Source organism: Macaca fascicularis, chromosome 7, assembly GCF_037993035.2.
Source record: "Macaca fascicularis isolate 582-1 chromosome 7, T2T-MFA8v1.1".
In the NCBI taxonomy this organism is placed as follows: Eukaryota; Metazoa; Chordata; class Mammalia; order Primates; family Cercopithecidae; genus Macaca; species Macaca fascicularis.
Genome location: NC_088381.1, coordinates 15,061,865 through 15,077,983, shown reverse-complemented (window position 1 = coordinate 15,077,983; position 16,119 = coordinate 15,061,865). Strand labels below are relative to the sequence as shown.

At 45.0% G+C, this 16,119-nt stretch overlaps 1 protein-coding gene across 4 annotated transcripts in view; it reads left to right on the top strand.

Annotated features, from left to right (window-relative positions):
* Positions 1-278: 278 nt before the first annotated feature.
* The window catches only part of RASGRP1 (RAS guanyl releasing protein 1), a 77,951-nt gene continuing 62,110 nt past the window's right edge, over positions 279-16,119 (top strand). For 2 of the 4 annotated variants that reach the window (XM_005559139.5, XM_005559137.5), the window contains exons 1-2: positions 886-1,115; positions 5,703-5,887. In XM_005559139.5, coding sequence (XP_005559196.3) covers positions 1,081-1,115; positions 5,703-5,887 — 220 coding nt within the window. In that variant the 5' untranslated portion in view covers positions 886-1,080. Of the gene's footprint in view, positions 417-460; positions 727-885; positions 1,116-5,702; positions 5,888-16,119 lie in introns of those variants that run through there. The other 2 variants (XM_005559138.5, XM_045395272.3) reach the window with 2 other exon arrangements.

The window sequence follows — 16,119 nt, the reverse complement described above, 5'->3', positions numbered from 1 at the left end:
TCTCTCTGCTGTTTATTACTTGTATGATCTGAGGCATATTATTCTCTAAACCTTCATTTTGTCATCTTTACAACAGTGATCTCTTTGTATCAGGGAGGATGGATTAAATGAGGTAATGTATAGAAAGCACTTGGCACAACCGCACTCCATCATTAGCAATTGAGATTATCAGCACTATCACCTGGACAAGCAGCGGGTGGGCCGCCCCTCTTGGCCAGGTCTTCTGCGCGCACTGACGTTGTAAGAAAGCTGTCCCCACGTCTCCCACACCCACCGACGCCAGGCGGCCGAGTCTGGGCCCAATACGGATCACGCCTGCGGAGCGCACCTCCACATGGGCAGCCCTCGTCCAGGGCGCAGGGCACATGTCTACGGCCCAGTCCTGCAGACGGCTACCAAGAGACCCCAATGCGCAGGTCAAGGCAACTTCACAACTGTCTTTCCGTTCCTTTCCCCTGCCGGACTCCGCGCTCTGATCTATACAGGAGAGGCCCGCGAGGGGACAAAGCGTCCGCACTGCAATGCTCCGAGCAGCGGCCGCAGGCAGCGGGGTGGAGGCTGCGGGAAAGGGGGTCCCATGGGAGCCGCTAGGCGCAGCCCGTTTCCCGACCTCAGGTGGAGGTCGCCGGGCACAGCTGCCCTGCAAGGCGCGGGTGTGGTAGCCGGGAGCCCGCTCCTCTCCCTGAGACTTAACCCTTTGGCCAAGAGAGGTCGACGGCGGGCAGGGTGAGAGAACCGCGGAAGGCGCAGGGCCCGGGCACCCGCGGAGAGGGGGCAGGTTTCGGGGAAGAGCGGCGGGGCGCCGCACGTTTCCTGCAGCCGCCAGCATCAGCGTGTCAGGTGGTTGCCGGGCGGGTGTGAGCGCGCGCGCGAGGCAGAGGGGGCGCGCTCGCACAAAGTTTGTGCCTGCGGTGCGCCTCGGTCGGGCTCGCCGGGCTCGAGCGCGGGCGGGCGGCCGGGGCTACGAGGCAGTGGGGGACAGGGCCGGCAGAAGGTGGCGGTGGCGGCGGCGGCGGCGGGGGCGATGCGCCGCGCCCCGCCGCGCTAGGTGAGCCGGCTTCGGGAGCGCAGGCCGCGGCCATGGGCACCCTGGGCAAGGCGAGAGAGGCTCCGCGGTGAGTAGAGGCGGCCGTGGCCCTCGGGAGCGCCTGTGTCCTTACTTGGGAAAGAGTCCCCTGCCCGCCGCCCCAACGCCCCGAGGGAAGTTGAGGGCGGAGGGGGGCCAGGGTCGGCCGGAGTCCCGGGACACCAGAGCGACGGGCGGACGTGTCTAGAGCGCACGGCGCGCTGCGCCCGGGGCTTCGGGGAGGGAGTTGGGGCTGAGGGGCGGTGGAGGGGCGGCCGTGAGGCCAGAGCTCGCCCGGCGAGATCTGCTAGGGCCGATGCTCTTCGCGGAGCCGGCGCCCTCCCGCCGACCTCCTCCCCCACATCTCCCCGCCCGGCATCGGGACTCCCACTCGCGGACTTTCCGCGCCGCCCGCACCTGCTGGGGCGCGGGGCTCCGGCTGCGCCACCTGGCGGCCCCACCCGGCCCTGCCCAGAACGGCCGAGGGAGCTTGCAGGGAGCCCGCAGAGGTGGCACCGCTTGGTCGCCCCTGCCCCACGGAAGTTTCCAGATCCGTGGGTCAGCGAAACATATGGCCTTCCGGATGGGAAGCTGCACTCCTCTCCCCCTCACTATGATTCTGTAGAGGGTCTTGGATAATAGAAGTTGAAGAAAGAGGGACAGTGAGTGAAAGGGCTCTTGGCCAGGCAGCTTTGAGTTTGTAGCCAAAGGACCAGAACTGGGCAACAGCGTGAACAACGGCCTGGCCTCGGCGTAGGGCTAGACAAATTGTGCACTTCACAACTCCATATGGGACTGTGCCTTGCACCACCATACCCAGTAGCGGCAGGAAGCTTGCGATGCTGGGCTTCCCGTGCTTATAATCCCAGGAACGGAGGGTTCTTGGCCCTGTATGCACGCCCTGCCTCTCCCCATCCGGGTGTCCGCTGAGGGTCCACCACTGTACTTTGCACTAGATTCAGAAGGAGGAGTTCAGTACATTAAATTGAGTATTATAAGGGGGAGAGGATGGGACTGGAAGGAATCCACACTAGAAGTCAAGAGAGTCACCTTCCACTGCAAAGAAAGTTGTGGAAGTTCCAGTTCCCTTACTCCATTTCATCCCTTACTTTTCTAGGCTGGATTTCATACAAAGCTCAGCCTGAAAGTGATCTCCACTGAGATACCTATGCCTGGAGAGGATTTCACCTAAACCAGTTTAGAGTTTTGACGGTCTCCTTCAGCAAACCTATGGGACTTTGGTCACTTTTAGGCTCAGAAAACACCTTCAAGTTAATTCGTTTCTCTCGGGGTTTTGTTTTTTTCATTTACAAGAAAACATTTGGCCACTGTTTTTCTTTTTTTAAATATGCCTTTACAGACTCAGAGGCCACTCATTCTATGGATTGTTAAAACACCCTTCGACCTGCCTATAATAAAGCATTTTATAAATCCTTGTCTACCCCTATTTCACCAGAAAAGGCAGAACGATTTGAGGATTTCTCACAAGGCAACCAGTTAAGAGACTGTACAGCAAGAAAGCCAGGTTTCCTAGTCTACCGTGCAAATAATTCCTATCTTCTTAGAACTCTTAGGCTGCACTTTGACTTTTGATACTTTCTCTTCTCCCTGTTTTCTCATGCTGTAGCCCTCTGAGTCTCTCTGGGCTCCATACTTCCCAGATTGCTTTTGGCACCCTCTTTTCCCTTTTACTACCCTATACTTGACCCTGATCCCTCCTGGTTCTGGTAAAAGCATCAACCTTCAAGAATCCCCTTATGAAACAAAGTGGCTTCTCTTACTGGTGACACTGGGAAACATTACCAGATTTAGAAAACAGGGCAGGATTAGGAGGCTTGAATGGTCAATGTCACCAACCAAGAAAGAAAACGGAATTTTCCTTGGATCTGTACCCACCTCCCCTCCACCCCTAGCAGGAAGAGCTCTGTGTGTAGATAGAGCCTCTAGTTGTAGTCGCCTCTTCTCCAAGGTCTAGGGAGAAGTATTGTGGAAAGGCTGAGAGACGGAGACTTCTACAATGAATGACTTTATTATTTTTTTTTAATCTTACCCCTACTCGGCCTTTGGTGGAGGTCTTAATGGTGACAAAGGCAGCAGCTGGGGCAGAAAGCTGAGTAATCCCGGCAGTGGCTACGTAGCCCAGGTGTAGAGAGCTGTTAGTGCTTTCAGGAAGGGAAGGGAGCCCACCTGGGGCGCAAGGCATGGGCCACAAGGGGCTGGCTGCTAGCCTGTCTCTGCAGTCGTGGCCAGGCACGTTGCTCTTCCGATTCTGGACCTCCACACCTATAGAAGAGGGGTTTGGAAAATGACCATAAAGAGTCTGTCCAGCTCTAGGGACCTGAGGACAGTTCTGAGGGCCTGCAAAAGGAATATGGACTGAGATTCAGCCTTTACAGTATCAGCTATGCTTTTGAAGGATTTTACTTTCATTTTAAATTGAATTGACCTTTTCAGCCTCTCTGTGATGATCTAGTACTAATCCTCATGTTGTGAAATGTGCAGAGTTCCAAGCACAGTAAATATTTATTAAATGAATAAAGCCAGAGAGGTGCTGGGTACAAATCTCAGGTTTATTATATATGAGTTTTATAAACTTGGCTATGTCATTTGCCCTTTTTAAGATTCAGTTTCAGCATCATGAGATGGGGATAACATCCTTCTGGGCTGTAAGCCTCAAGACAGGATCAGTCCCCAGCACAGTACCTGCCATAGCATAGGTACTCAATTCATGTCGCCATTATTATTTTGTTTTTGGAGACTGATCCAATTATGCGGTTATCACAGGGCCTGTTTGAAAATCAGTTATGGTCAGAAACTTGAGTCCTGTACCACCGACTTAATCTTTCAGGAATTACTGCCTAGGGTTAGCAGATGCCCCAGTAACCAATTGTTGACTCAATATCACTGGACCTGCACCAGGTCAGAATAGAACTGAGCGGCCACTGCAGACCAGCGCCCTGGAGCTAGTTTGAAACAACCTGAAGGGCCAGGGTGCCCCTGCACAGGTCTAGCTGTGTACTGAGTGGCCCCATAGTTCAGTTACACACCATCTCTTAGCAGTCTGGTTTCCCAAAACCCACATGTGCCTAGCATTTTGTTTTGATCTGAGCACTTCCTCAGCCCCTTTGGTTGAGATTATATCCTGTCAGAGCAGCTTTCCCAGACACTCTCCCTCAAACTGCCTCTTTCTCCTCTGAGAACATCATGCTTCTTACTCTTGACACTCATAGAACACTTATTTAACATTTATATGGCTTTCTTTTCATTATCTCAGTCTGATTCCTCAGCTGTATTTTTGTATTAAGGAACTTCTAGACTACTGTTATGTAACAACAGCAACTAGTATATAATGAGTATATAAAGTACCCTCACCTAGACTATCTGTGTGGTTTTCTCTGGCCAATCACAATGCCTTACTCATAGAATAAGCACTTAGAGATTAATTGATGCCATTATACATTTATAATATGTAGTGAGTAAAGTTACACTTCTGAGATACGTTGTTTTCCTTTTTCTCTTTGCTGCTTTAGTATTAAAGTACAAAATAACCAAAGCCACAGTAGAGAGAGGAGAATTAACTAAATGCTTAGAAGAGTTACCAGCAACACTCATCACTATTAAACCAAAAAAGATTACAGATATGGATCTGTGTGTGTATATGTGTATTTTTTAATGGAGAGGACAGTAAACTTCCCAAATCATTTTGCAAAATGACTTGTACTGATGAGGTCAAGACCAAAGATAGAGCTACGTGTGAGTAGATGAAAGTCCATTGGACTCTTACGCCATTTCTAGATCCAAACTTGCCCTTTTACATTGAGTTCTGGAACAACGCTCTCACAGCTCTGCTTTCTGTTTTAATCATTAAGGACCCAGGTAAGGATTTGAAAAAATGATGTTTAGTAACAAAAATGACTCATAATGGTTACTTGTATTATCAACCATGAAAAACAAGATCTTAAAACTAAAAGATTTGTAAGAAAGGCAGGACTCACTTAAAATCTAAACACCACCATCATCACCCCTCACTTCCTGCACTTGGGTTCTCAGTCTTTGACTTCTCCCTTAAGGTCCTTAACGATGATTCTGAGGCTGCCTGACCTTCTGTAGCATCTCAGGTGTTGCCGAAGATGAATGAAGTTAGCCAGAGATGATCTCGCACTCCTGACCTCAGGTGATCCACCTGCCTCGGCCTCCCACGGTGCTGGGATTACAGACGTGAGCCACCATGCCTGGCCAAAGTTAGCCAAAGATGAGACCAGCGTAAACAATTTTTAAGATTCAAGTCAGTGGCTTAGTAGCTGAAAAAATATATATATTGCTGGGAGCTAAGGACTGTCAAGATAGTCTTGCCTCTGCCCATTCCCCTTCAGGAACTGGGAGACAGTAGGACAGAGCAATCCTAATGCCAGCATGAAGAGCCCTAGTTGCAACCCTGAAATCTCACCTTTGCTGGGGAGATGTCTGTTTAACAGCCAACCAGTCGTTTGGTGCATTTGCCAAGTGGGAGGGGTATGGCTTCTATCAGCTCAACTCCTGAGATTAATTGTCTTATCTCCATTCCCTTCCTCTCCAATCTGCCTTCAGAGCGTGGAGCTGCCAGTTTGTCCCCTCACTGCCTTCTCTCTTTCCCCAGGAAACCTTCCCATGGCTGCAGAGCTGCCCCTAAAGCAAGACTAGAGGCGAAGCCAGCCAACAGCCCCTTCCCCTCCCATCCCAGCTTGGCCCAGATCACCCAGTTCCGAATGATGGTGTCTCTGGGACATTTAGCCAAAGGAGCCAGCCTGGACGATCTCATTGACAGCTGCATTCAATCTTTTGGTAAGTTGGCTACCTGCCCACAGGCATAAAAATCACTATATTACTTTGTTCTTCCTTTAAAAGTGCTTTACAGAACAGCAATCTAGATTGTATTTTGGCTTTAAAAATAGCTTTTGAGCTTTTGAAATGTTGGAGACAGTCTGCAGAGCCTATGGCACATGACTATGTGGGTGTAATAGGTCGTGATGAGAAGTGCAATTTTAAAGTGAGAAAAGTTACTGAGGAGAGTTTGCATTTCCATTTTTCTCAGGATGGAGGTTTTTCTTGTGATGACAAATATCATAAAAGGATATTGTGCATCTGGTACTTTGAGACTTTTCTGTCCTTGCCTTCTTGGGGCACATAAAGACTATTACATGAGCAAACTTTGTTATCAAACAGAAATTGGAATCATTTGGAGGAATAAAGTCTCAATAATTCCCCTTGCAATCTGGAGGGCAGATGTGATGGAATAGGAAAGGACTGGGTAAAGCCAGGAGGTTTGTGACGAGAAGACATTGGTTAATAAATGTTGCGATGCAGGGTGAAGGGACTGGGAAATAAATGTGGACACACACATTTCAGACGCTGCACTCTGTCAGCACCTTTGCTCACCGTGGGAGAGACACGTTTGTGCAGCCGTCAAGCAATTATCTGAAAAGATGTTTTTTTTAATGTTATAAGCATGATTTATTTTTGGATTTTTATTTGTGAAATAGTGATTGAAAAGTACTAAATATTTCCTCCCCGAACATGATTAAAATTGATGGATTTCAATGAAATCATTGAATTCAAAGATTTCCAGCTTCGTGTTCCCCCTGTGGGCCCCTTTTTATATCCCTCCATCTCTCGCGGTGAAGCAGAGGAGCCTGTGTGGCACAGCTCAGACATACCAACCCCGCCAGCCTGCCCTAACCCTGGGAGCCTCCTGGGAAGCTAAGGGAGGCTTCATCAGATCCTAGGCAGCTCGAGATCCATGAGATCTCAGAATGACGGACTAGTGGCTGTGTGTGTTAAGTGCTTGCTCAGACCTTATGTATAGAATTGGGGAAACACTCGACAGGTTAAGGATATTCATTTAGTACAATTTAGTACAGCATTGAATAGTTTCAGCTATTCCAACATTGGTTTAAAGTAATGGTTCTCAAACATTAGAGTGTCAGAATCACACATGGAGGCTGTTTTTTGTTTTTTTGGTTTTTTTAAACACACATTGCTGGGCCCCACCCCCAGAGTTTCTACTCCAGTAGGTCTGGGGTGGGGCACAAGAATTTGCATTTCTAACAAGTTCCCAGGAGATGCTGATGCATCTGGCCCAAGCACCACACTTTGCCAATAGCTGCTTTAAAGTGCTGTTTGTTGTAGACTTTAACTTGGACAAGAGGAAGGTTTTTTAGTATTACTAGTTTAGCATTAAATTTTCATTAGATTTCTCTTTGTTTTATACTTCAGTCTTATTTTACACTTTAATCTTTCAGTTAAGATGAATTTTTGTGAGCAGAATGAATGGCTTTCTATTTCAAAATAATCTCCTTAGAAAATGTGCTGCAAGGAGATACATGAGAGGACAGTGGAGACCGGGGAGGCACGGCCAATGTGGGGCCATCGTTCATCATGTACTCCTTCCCAACCCGAATAAACTGCAAACCCGAATAAACTGCAAAGATCCTTACACCATTTCAGCAGTCAGATTTGCTCGGCTTTAGCAGGCCGCTGTGACTATTTCCTGAATGAGGATTTTTCTTCTTTCTGTTTCACTATTGAAAAAAGAGGGACCAGAAATGTGTTTGTCATGCCATCTTCCTTCCTTCCATGCCTGTGGTGCAACTGCTGGCTTAGTTCAAGACTGTCTTACTAACCTTCAAATAATTCATCAACCTGAAAAATACATGGCTGATTCTGAAGTCCTTACCCCCAAAATAACCAAGCCTAATTCAGTCCCCTTAACAGACCCTCCAAAGGCAGCGGCAATATATCGTGTTCTGGAATATGTTGAACTGAAAAAAGTGGCTTAAAATCCCAAAGCCGTAAAAGTCCCTTTGAGTCTAGTAGTCTTTTGTCCGTTATCAAGTAGCATTGATTAAGCCCTTAGTTGCGTCTGACACTGTGCTAGGCAGTACTCAAGAAGAACTACAGTGACCAAACTCCGCCTTCCATCAGAGCTTACAACACCTGAGAAACATATTGTTCAGGAAACATATATACACACACACACATACAGACAAAGGACAGGGTATATATATATATACGAATATACAAAGGACAGGGTGGTAAATACCGAAGGCATGCAGGAAGAGTAAGTTTTTGTACCATGTAGAGTTTGAGTAAGTGCACTTCATGGGTGAGGACGTAGGTCAAGGAGAACAGCCACCATTTGTTGAAGTCCCTCACGGGCCATGGGAATGCTGCGGGAAGTTAGTCAGGTAAGATCTCAAGGTTTTGTGTATCATGTACTGCAGAGGTTCTCATCACAATACATGAAAGAGGCAAAAACGAAAAGGCGCTCTGTGTCCGGAAGGAACAGAAGCCAGCACCTGTTGTCTGTCTCTCTCCTTGCTCTTTGGTTATCAGTTGACCCATCTATGGGGCTGGGGCATGGAAACTGCGCCGCAGAGGAAATGGAGCCAGGAATCAGCAGCAGACTTTATGACAGGAAAGCCCGTAGCAAAATATGTGCCTATGCTTCCGTAGGTCTCTTTAAGAGGTGATCTGACAATAGTATGGAGTGAGGCTAATGCTTCTCCTGAAGCTTATCTTACTGGCTCTTGTCTCAGGTTTGTATAGAAAAGTGTTGCTTTAGGTTAAAGCAATCTAGCTAGCTTTTTGTTAATGAGTTTAGATGTCTTCTCATTTTAAACCCACGAAAAACTGTACAGAAGTGTGTGTGTGGGGGTGGGGGGAAATTATTATCATCATTATTTTTATCGTTGCTACTCTTTTGCCTCAGACCCTAATTTCAGGTACTCCACCCAGCAACTTGAATAAAAGAGGGAAAGAAACTTTTAAAGAGAAAGACTGAATAATTGTTCATTTAGTTTCTACTGCCTCTCAACCTCACCTTCTTGCTTTCAGGAGGTTTGAATTGGCTACAGCTGTGCTGTCCAATGCAGTAGCCACATGTGGCTATTTTCATATACATGTCAATTAATTAAAGTTAAATGTAAGATTTCGTTTCGAAGCCTCACCAACCATAGGTGAAGCGTGCAATAGCCACAAATGGCACCTACCATTGAACAGAGGAGACAGCACTTCCATTGTTGCAGAAAGTCAGTTGGATGATGCTGGAGAGGGTAGAAGATGGTTGTCTCAAAGAAAAAAGAATAGATTTTCTGCAGACTGTGGGATTTGCATTTTGCTACCATTTCTAGATAAGAGTCTGAATATTGCTTAAAGCATCATGGGCATTCAGAGGTCTCACTGATGGCTATCTCTTTAGCATTATTAACCATTAATTACCACCCACACTGTTCTCAGAAGAAGGACTTATATTGCTTTTAAGGGCAGTGGCCAGTACGGGTAAATTAAGAGCACTTTCGAAGGCCTCTAGCAAGCCTCTCAGTGTCACATACAAGGTTAGAGATCTGTGACTAGAAACTTAGGCCTTGAGTCATAGTTCATTGCTTTAACCGTGAAACAACCCACTCCCGCCTTCTATTCTAATCAGAGGTCATGCTTTACATTCTCAGCATATTATTACTAGTTAATCCCCTCTTCAGCTGAGCATAATAAGGCGAATCATCACAACCTGGTCACACTTATGTCAAATATATGTGAATCACACCATCTGTTTCAGAGGTAGAAAAGACCTATGAGATCATCCGGGCTTTTACTTTTTTTCCCTTTATAAGAGGGCTGCCAGCATTTGGGGCCAAATGGAAGGCTTCAAATGTCTGAATTCACAAAGCTCTTTCCTTGTCTCCCTCTCAATGCAAGACAATTTCTGACAGCATCGGAAAGAAAACTGCACACCTGCCTCAGAAAGGGGCACACACACACACACCACACACACACCACACAAAACTCCACCCCAGCAAGCAGACCTCCTACTCCCAGTGAGACGTGGGAAGAAACTCCATGTTTCATCTTACCTGTTAGTGTGAAGAGAAATGCTTCCTAATATCTTCTATTTATGGACTGTCTTATTTTTTCTTAGAGTTCCATTTGTATTGATTTTCTTTTATACTAAGAACAGCTCTGAAATAGGTTATATATTACTCTCTCCATTGAACGAACAGGAAAATAAACCTTTGAGAATTGAAAGAATTTGCCTTGCACCCCCAGTCTCAAGAGAGGATGTGCTGATTCTGTTCTCCTTCCCTTACCCCTAGCAGCCACTTGCAACCTGGGTTGGAGCCAGCCTGGATCTCTCTCCTACTACAGGCCTTCCTACACTCAGGGGAGACCTGCACACCACATAGGACGGGCCTGCACACGGTGCCCACCCTTCTACAGTCCTGCTGTCTCCCCAGTTAGAAATAAAACTCCATTCAATGTGAGAAACACTGATTGGACCCCATCTATATACCAGGTGTCTGCCTGATATTCTCTAGTGAGCAAAGTGAATCAGTGAATTCCTGTGTGAATTATACTAATGCTATCCAAAGACCTTCCAAACTAGAAATACCCCAAAACTAATAGGTATGTTTCCTCCACCATGGAGCAGTTGGATATTAAAAGTATTTTATAAGCCTCAGCTTATTGAAAGTAAAACATTCCATCTGTTTTTAAAATTGGAGCCACAAAAGGCAAACACACACTCAGGGCCATAGCCCTCTCCGTAACAAAGGAAAGGTGAGGTATTTCTTACCACTCTGCAACGTGGTCTGTGCACCAAAGCATGGTGCCCAGAGGGCAGCAGGAGCATAAGACCAGAAGCTAAGGGCCATGACATCATTGGGCATGTAGACCTAACAACAGGCAACACCAAGGAACAAAGTCAGTTGTCGTGTCAGGAAGGGGCAGAAGCCTTAGCCACTGTTGATGACATGCCCTGTGTGAAGAACACAGCTCTCCCAGAAGCCTCCTCAATGGAACCCTCCAGTCACTGGTAGTTGTGGCTACAGGATTTCACGTGTAAAGGATGGTCCTCGGAGGCACTTGCATCCTGAGGCATCTAGTCATCAGAGCAGCTCCCAGGCTGCTCTTAGCCCTCTAGAATGAATTAGCATTATTATAAGACTGGACACTATTTATTCCAAGGGGGCCTTTGCTGCATCTTTGATGAGCAGGCATCACCAGTGCGCCACGCTGGTCTGCCCTCTCATGAGCATGAGTTTCAGTGACTGCCAGGCCTGAGAAAGGAGGAGATGGGAAATCCCCTTCAGTCATATCTGTGCTCTCCCGCTTGGCAGTGTTTATTGCAGGCCACGCTGTAGAGAACAGAGGCAATGCTTATGCGTGAGTTAGACAGTGTCTCAGGAGTTCTGAGCAGTTCATTCAGTAAAGCCATCCAGAGAGGTGAGTTTTACTGCTGAGAGAGCTGGAGACAGACACAGTGGACAGACAGTAGTTAAACACTTATCGTGGACTCTGTAGGGTCCTGAGCCTTTACCTAACATGACCCCATTAATCCTCCCAACAACCCTATGAGGTGGTTGTCATTTTGCTCCTTTAACTAATAGAGAGTTGAAGCTCGGGGAAGTTCAATGACCTGTGGAAAGTGGTTCAGCTCATTAGTGAGAGAGCTGCTGAGATGTGAACTCTGGTCAGTCTTCCCCCGAGGTTCACGTTCTTTCTGCTATTCCAGAGATTCTCCAACTTTGGCGTGAGGAATACTCATCAGGGAGTGTGTTGAACATTCAGAGTCCTCACAGTCATCCCCAGAGATTGCCATTCAGCCAGCAGTCACTGGTTTTGACGGAGGTGACCCATGAACGGATGTTGAGAAATACTGTCGTATAGCACACTTGCTTCCTGAACATCCCAGATCGTTTTCTCAGGCGTCGTAGGAAAACCTGAAGGGCACAAATCTCCAGGGAGGCAATAGAGCATATAGGTTTTTCAGCTATGTGAACTAGAAAAGCACATGGCGAAGCCAGCCTCTTGGAGATCCTTAAAGCAATCCAGCCAGATCTAATGAGATCCCTGCCTAAGAGCAGGTCTGAAACCCTGGGAGCCCTTCTATCAAATGTTCCTACTTTGCTATCTCTTCTCAACTGCAGTGAGCCCCCTACAGCACATCCAGCCTGTCTTTTGGCTATGTAAATAGAATGTGGATGTCTGTTACAACTACAGTTTGATTCTTGCATTCAGAGGCCATGTTCCTAGTGTAGATTTCCACCTTTATTCAACACTCCAGTTTCCTGTGGTGCTGGGAGGGTCTACTCTGTAACGCATGCCAGTCCCCATGGGTCAGAGGGCTACAGTAGTGGCTTAGCTGGGGAGGAACTGGGGAGTGCTTCCCCTGAGTACTTACCCAAGAGTGCTACTTTGGCAACAGATTATCTAAGGCAGTATGTTGACCTGAAGTTTATGAAGTCTGTGATGAAAACACATTGGGAAACTGTGTGAAAGCAGAAACAGTCTTTTCAGTAATTGACAGAAGCAGCTGTGTTGGACCCTGAGACCCCTGGAGAAGGTCATCTACGGTTCAGGCCCCAGCCACAGCCCACTTGCTGATGTTAGAACTTGTCCACTCCCGCCCAGAACAATTACAGCTGCTGGATCTGTGTCTGGTTCTGGACTTACAGTGAGCTTTGGCTACAACCTAGTTGGGGTTGCCCTAGAGTGGCTGGCAGGAAAAGAACAGGGAAAGAGTGAGAATGTAAACAGGGCCAGCTTCCTGGGCACGCCACCTCTGAAGGCCCACAGGTTCCCATGCTTGGTTTAACGCTGTCACAGTCTTGAAATTTTTAGTAATTTTTGAATAAGGGGCCATCATTTTTAATTGCACTGGGTCCCACCAACTATGTAGTCAGAGGTCTGTGTAAGAGCCACAAGACCAGAGGGCAAAAATAATTTGCCATGTGTTGAAGACACATAGAATGATGTGGATTGATGTCTTAATTTCTTTCTTCATAGAAAGATGCAATTGTGAAAAAAAAAATTATTTCCTTATCTCCTAGCAGTGGTGTGCTGGGCTGGCTCATACCAGCTCACAGGAGTCGATTGTTAAATTTTCAGGAATTTTGCAAGCTAGTTGTTAAACACAACCATGATTGAAAATTAAGTTATATACACTAACAATTAGATTATATTAAAAACAAAGATAAGAAATACTCAAAACTCACCACTTCCTAATTCATGACTACGTTTTACTGTTATCTTTGCTTTTGAGGTTATGTCTGTTATGTCTGCCTGGTACAAATGCTATATAATGGTATGCTAGCATGCATCTTTTCCCAGCTCCGTGTTCAGTGAAGTCATATTAGTAGCTTGCTAGTAGTCTGTTGTGAGTATTTACACCGTGGAAATCAACAGACACTACTAATCAGGGCTTCCTTTTCAATCCCTCCCCTGGAGAGCCCATTGTTAAACATTTACAAGCACACCACTGTCTCCCGGATACAGAGGGTGCTTACATAACCAAATGTTGAGGTGGGAAGGGACCCTAAAAGCTGGGATTTCTATTTTGTATCTCTTAATTAAGAGAAAGTAATAATTCTGCCATTATTTTGCTGCTTTCATCTATGTATCTTATAAAACAACCTCTCTGTGTGTTCTTCAAAGGAAAGGAATAATGGACCTTAGAGATAAGGAAATCATGTATCAGTGTGGTTGAAAAGTTTTCTTAAATAAGTGACAGTGGAACATGAAAACAACATGAGAGGTTCTCATTCTGAAGTCAAAGTTAGTTGGTGTTTTTATTGTTTTAATTCACCTCTAAAATCTCTCTCAGATTAACCAGCCTTGTTTCTGACCAACCCTCAATTTTGTGAACTTTCGTTCTTCATGTATTATATATGCTATCTCTATTTTGATTTCTGATTCCATCTGCTAAATCATTTGCTTTCATTACCCACTGCATGGTGACAGGCACTATTGGTGTATATAACCAACCTTTTGTTGAGTAGTTTTCGTAAGTTTGTTTGCCTACTGTATTTCCAGTTTTATGAACGGTCTGTTCATATCCTTTGCCTATTTATCACTTGCTGCTTAATGCTTTTATTATTAGAGGCGTGCAAAACCTTTTTATATAAAAAGCTGTTAACTCTTTGAATATCATTCACTATAGGCATTTTTTTATTCTCATTTTCATTTTTATGTTGGTTTTGATATTGTCATGTATAAAAACTTTGTATTTTTATGTATTTAAATTTGCCCATTTCTATTTATCTTTTTAAAATTCTAAACCTTAAAAAAAAAATCCCTCTTCCAAAGATTTGATTAATAGTCCATTGTCATTTTAATCACAGTTTTGCTTAATCCAGTGTCTAATTCTATATCATACGTTGTTGTGGATGATCAATACAAGCTTGTTAATAAGTTGGCAAAAAAGAAGCCTTCAGTTTTGTTTCTCAGATTGTCATTTGCTTAAAACCCCAGTGCTTGGACCGGTGACTTTGTAACTCAGAGCCTCCATTTCCCCTCGCTGTAATACCGCTGAAACGATTTCCGAGACTTAAAGCGTTTGGGAGAAGGTGTAATGGGGGTCTCCATCATGATATTAAACTTGAAGAAAGTTCTTCAGGAATTTGCATATTTTAAGAATGTGCTTTTGGATCTATTTGAAGAGTCAGTATTCTTAGGATGGAGTCTTAGAAACCCCACCAAATTTTTAACTCAGTCTTTAAAAATTATTAATACAGACTGAGTGTTTCTTGTTCTTACATAGACTTTGTGGTAAGATAATACATAAGATCAACCACTAGCATAGACTTTTAAAATACTAGTAATAGCTAACTTTTGAACATTTACTGTGAATACCACAGTGTTTATGTTAATATTTTACATATGTAGTCTCATTTAGTTCCCACTATTTTATAAGTTCTTGTATTTACAAAGATCTAACTCTCCCTCAGCATTTATACTTACTTTATAAATGTTAATAACTTTTAAAATTATTCATGTTCACCATAGAGAACGTAGAAAATACAGACTGACAAAAAGAAGAAAACCACAGTTACCCATTTTACCATCAAGAGCATGATAAGCACTATCAACATTCTTGGGTGTGCCTTTCTTGATTCTCTTCTATGGATACTTACATATATTATAATCACATTGACTTTTTGATAATAAACTCACTATAACTTTTTGCTTTCCCTAATTTATATCTTAAACAATTTTGATCTTAAAATCAATATCATTATTTATAAAGAGGTATGCTAGCACACAAGGTTGCTCTTCCATTTTAAAATTGATTTTTTAAAAATAATTCTGCTTAGTCCCTTCAAATATAGGACATAAAAGTGAAGGTTGCTTGGCAACTGAAAAGGTGGTAATGAGGAATTAAAGACATTACAAGAAAAGAAGAGTACTCAGTTCTTTTCAATGCTGCATGCTAATTGCAGTAACTATGGCTGATTACAATTGTAATAAATGAAGGAAACACAAAACTTCCATTAAAAATTTGTGATGTGAACTTTTTTTAATTTTGTAGTATAGTGAAAGTGAGATGGGGTTTGTTGAAGAGAAACTTTACTTTCAGAAACAAGAAAAGACCTTTTGTCTGTATTAACTTTTTTCTTTTTTTTTTTTTTTTTGGTGACAGGGTCTCACCTAGGCTGGAGTAAGGTGGTGTGATCTTGGCTCACTGCAACCTCTGCCTCCTGGGTTCAAGCAATTCTTGTGCCTCAGCCTCCTGAGTAGCTGGGTGTGCACCACCAGAGCCAGCTACTTTTTGTATTTTTAGTAGACATGGGGTTTCACCATGTTGCCCAGTCTGGTCTTGAACTCCTGAGCTCAAGAGATCCACCTGCCTCACCCTCTCAAAGTGCTGGGATTACAGGCATGAGCCACTGTGCTCAGCCTATTAACTTCTAAGGGAATATGACGAAGTTAGCCACTGGGTGAGATACATAGCAGAAACACAGAGATGCCACAATTTGGTACATGTGTCATTCTTCAGCAGCACAGAAGAGATGGTGGGCAGTGGTGTGAAGGAAGCCATGTTGTCTAATTTGGGGTTTTTTCCCCCCAAAAGAGTGGTCAAGGGCCCTGGAGAGATTGCTAAGGTTCTTACTAGAGCCTTCAAGCAGAAGATGCTGCCTAGGATGGAGATGTACTTAGAAGAACACCAGTGATTCATTGAAATGGGCAAAGGGAGTAGAGACTAGAGGGGGAAGAGGGAAGCAGGGATTGCGGTTTTGTAA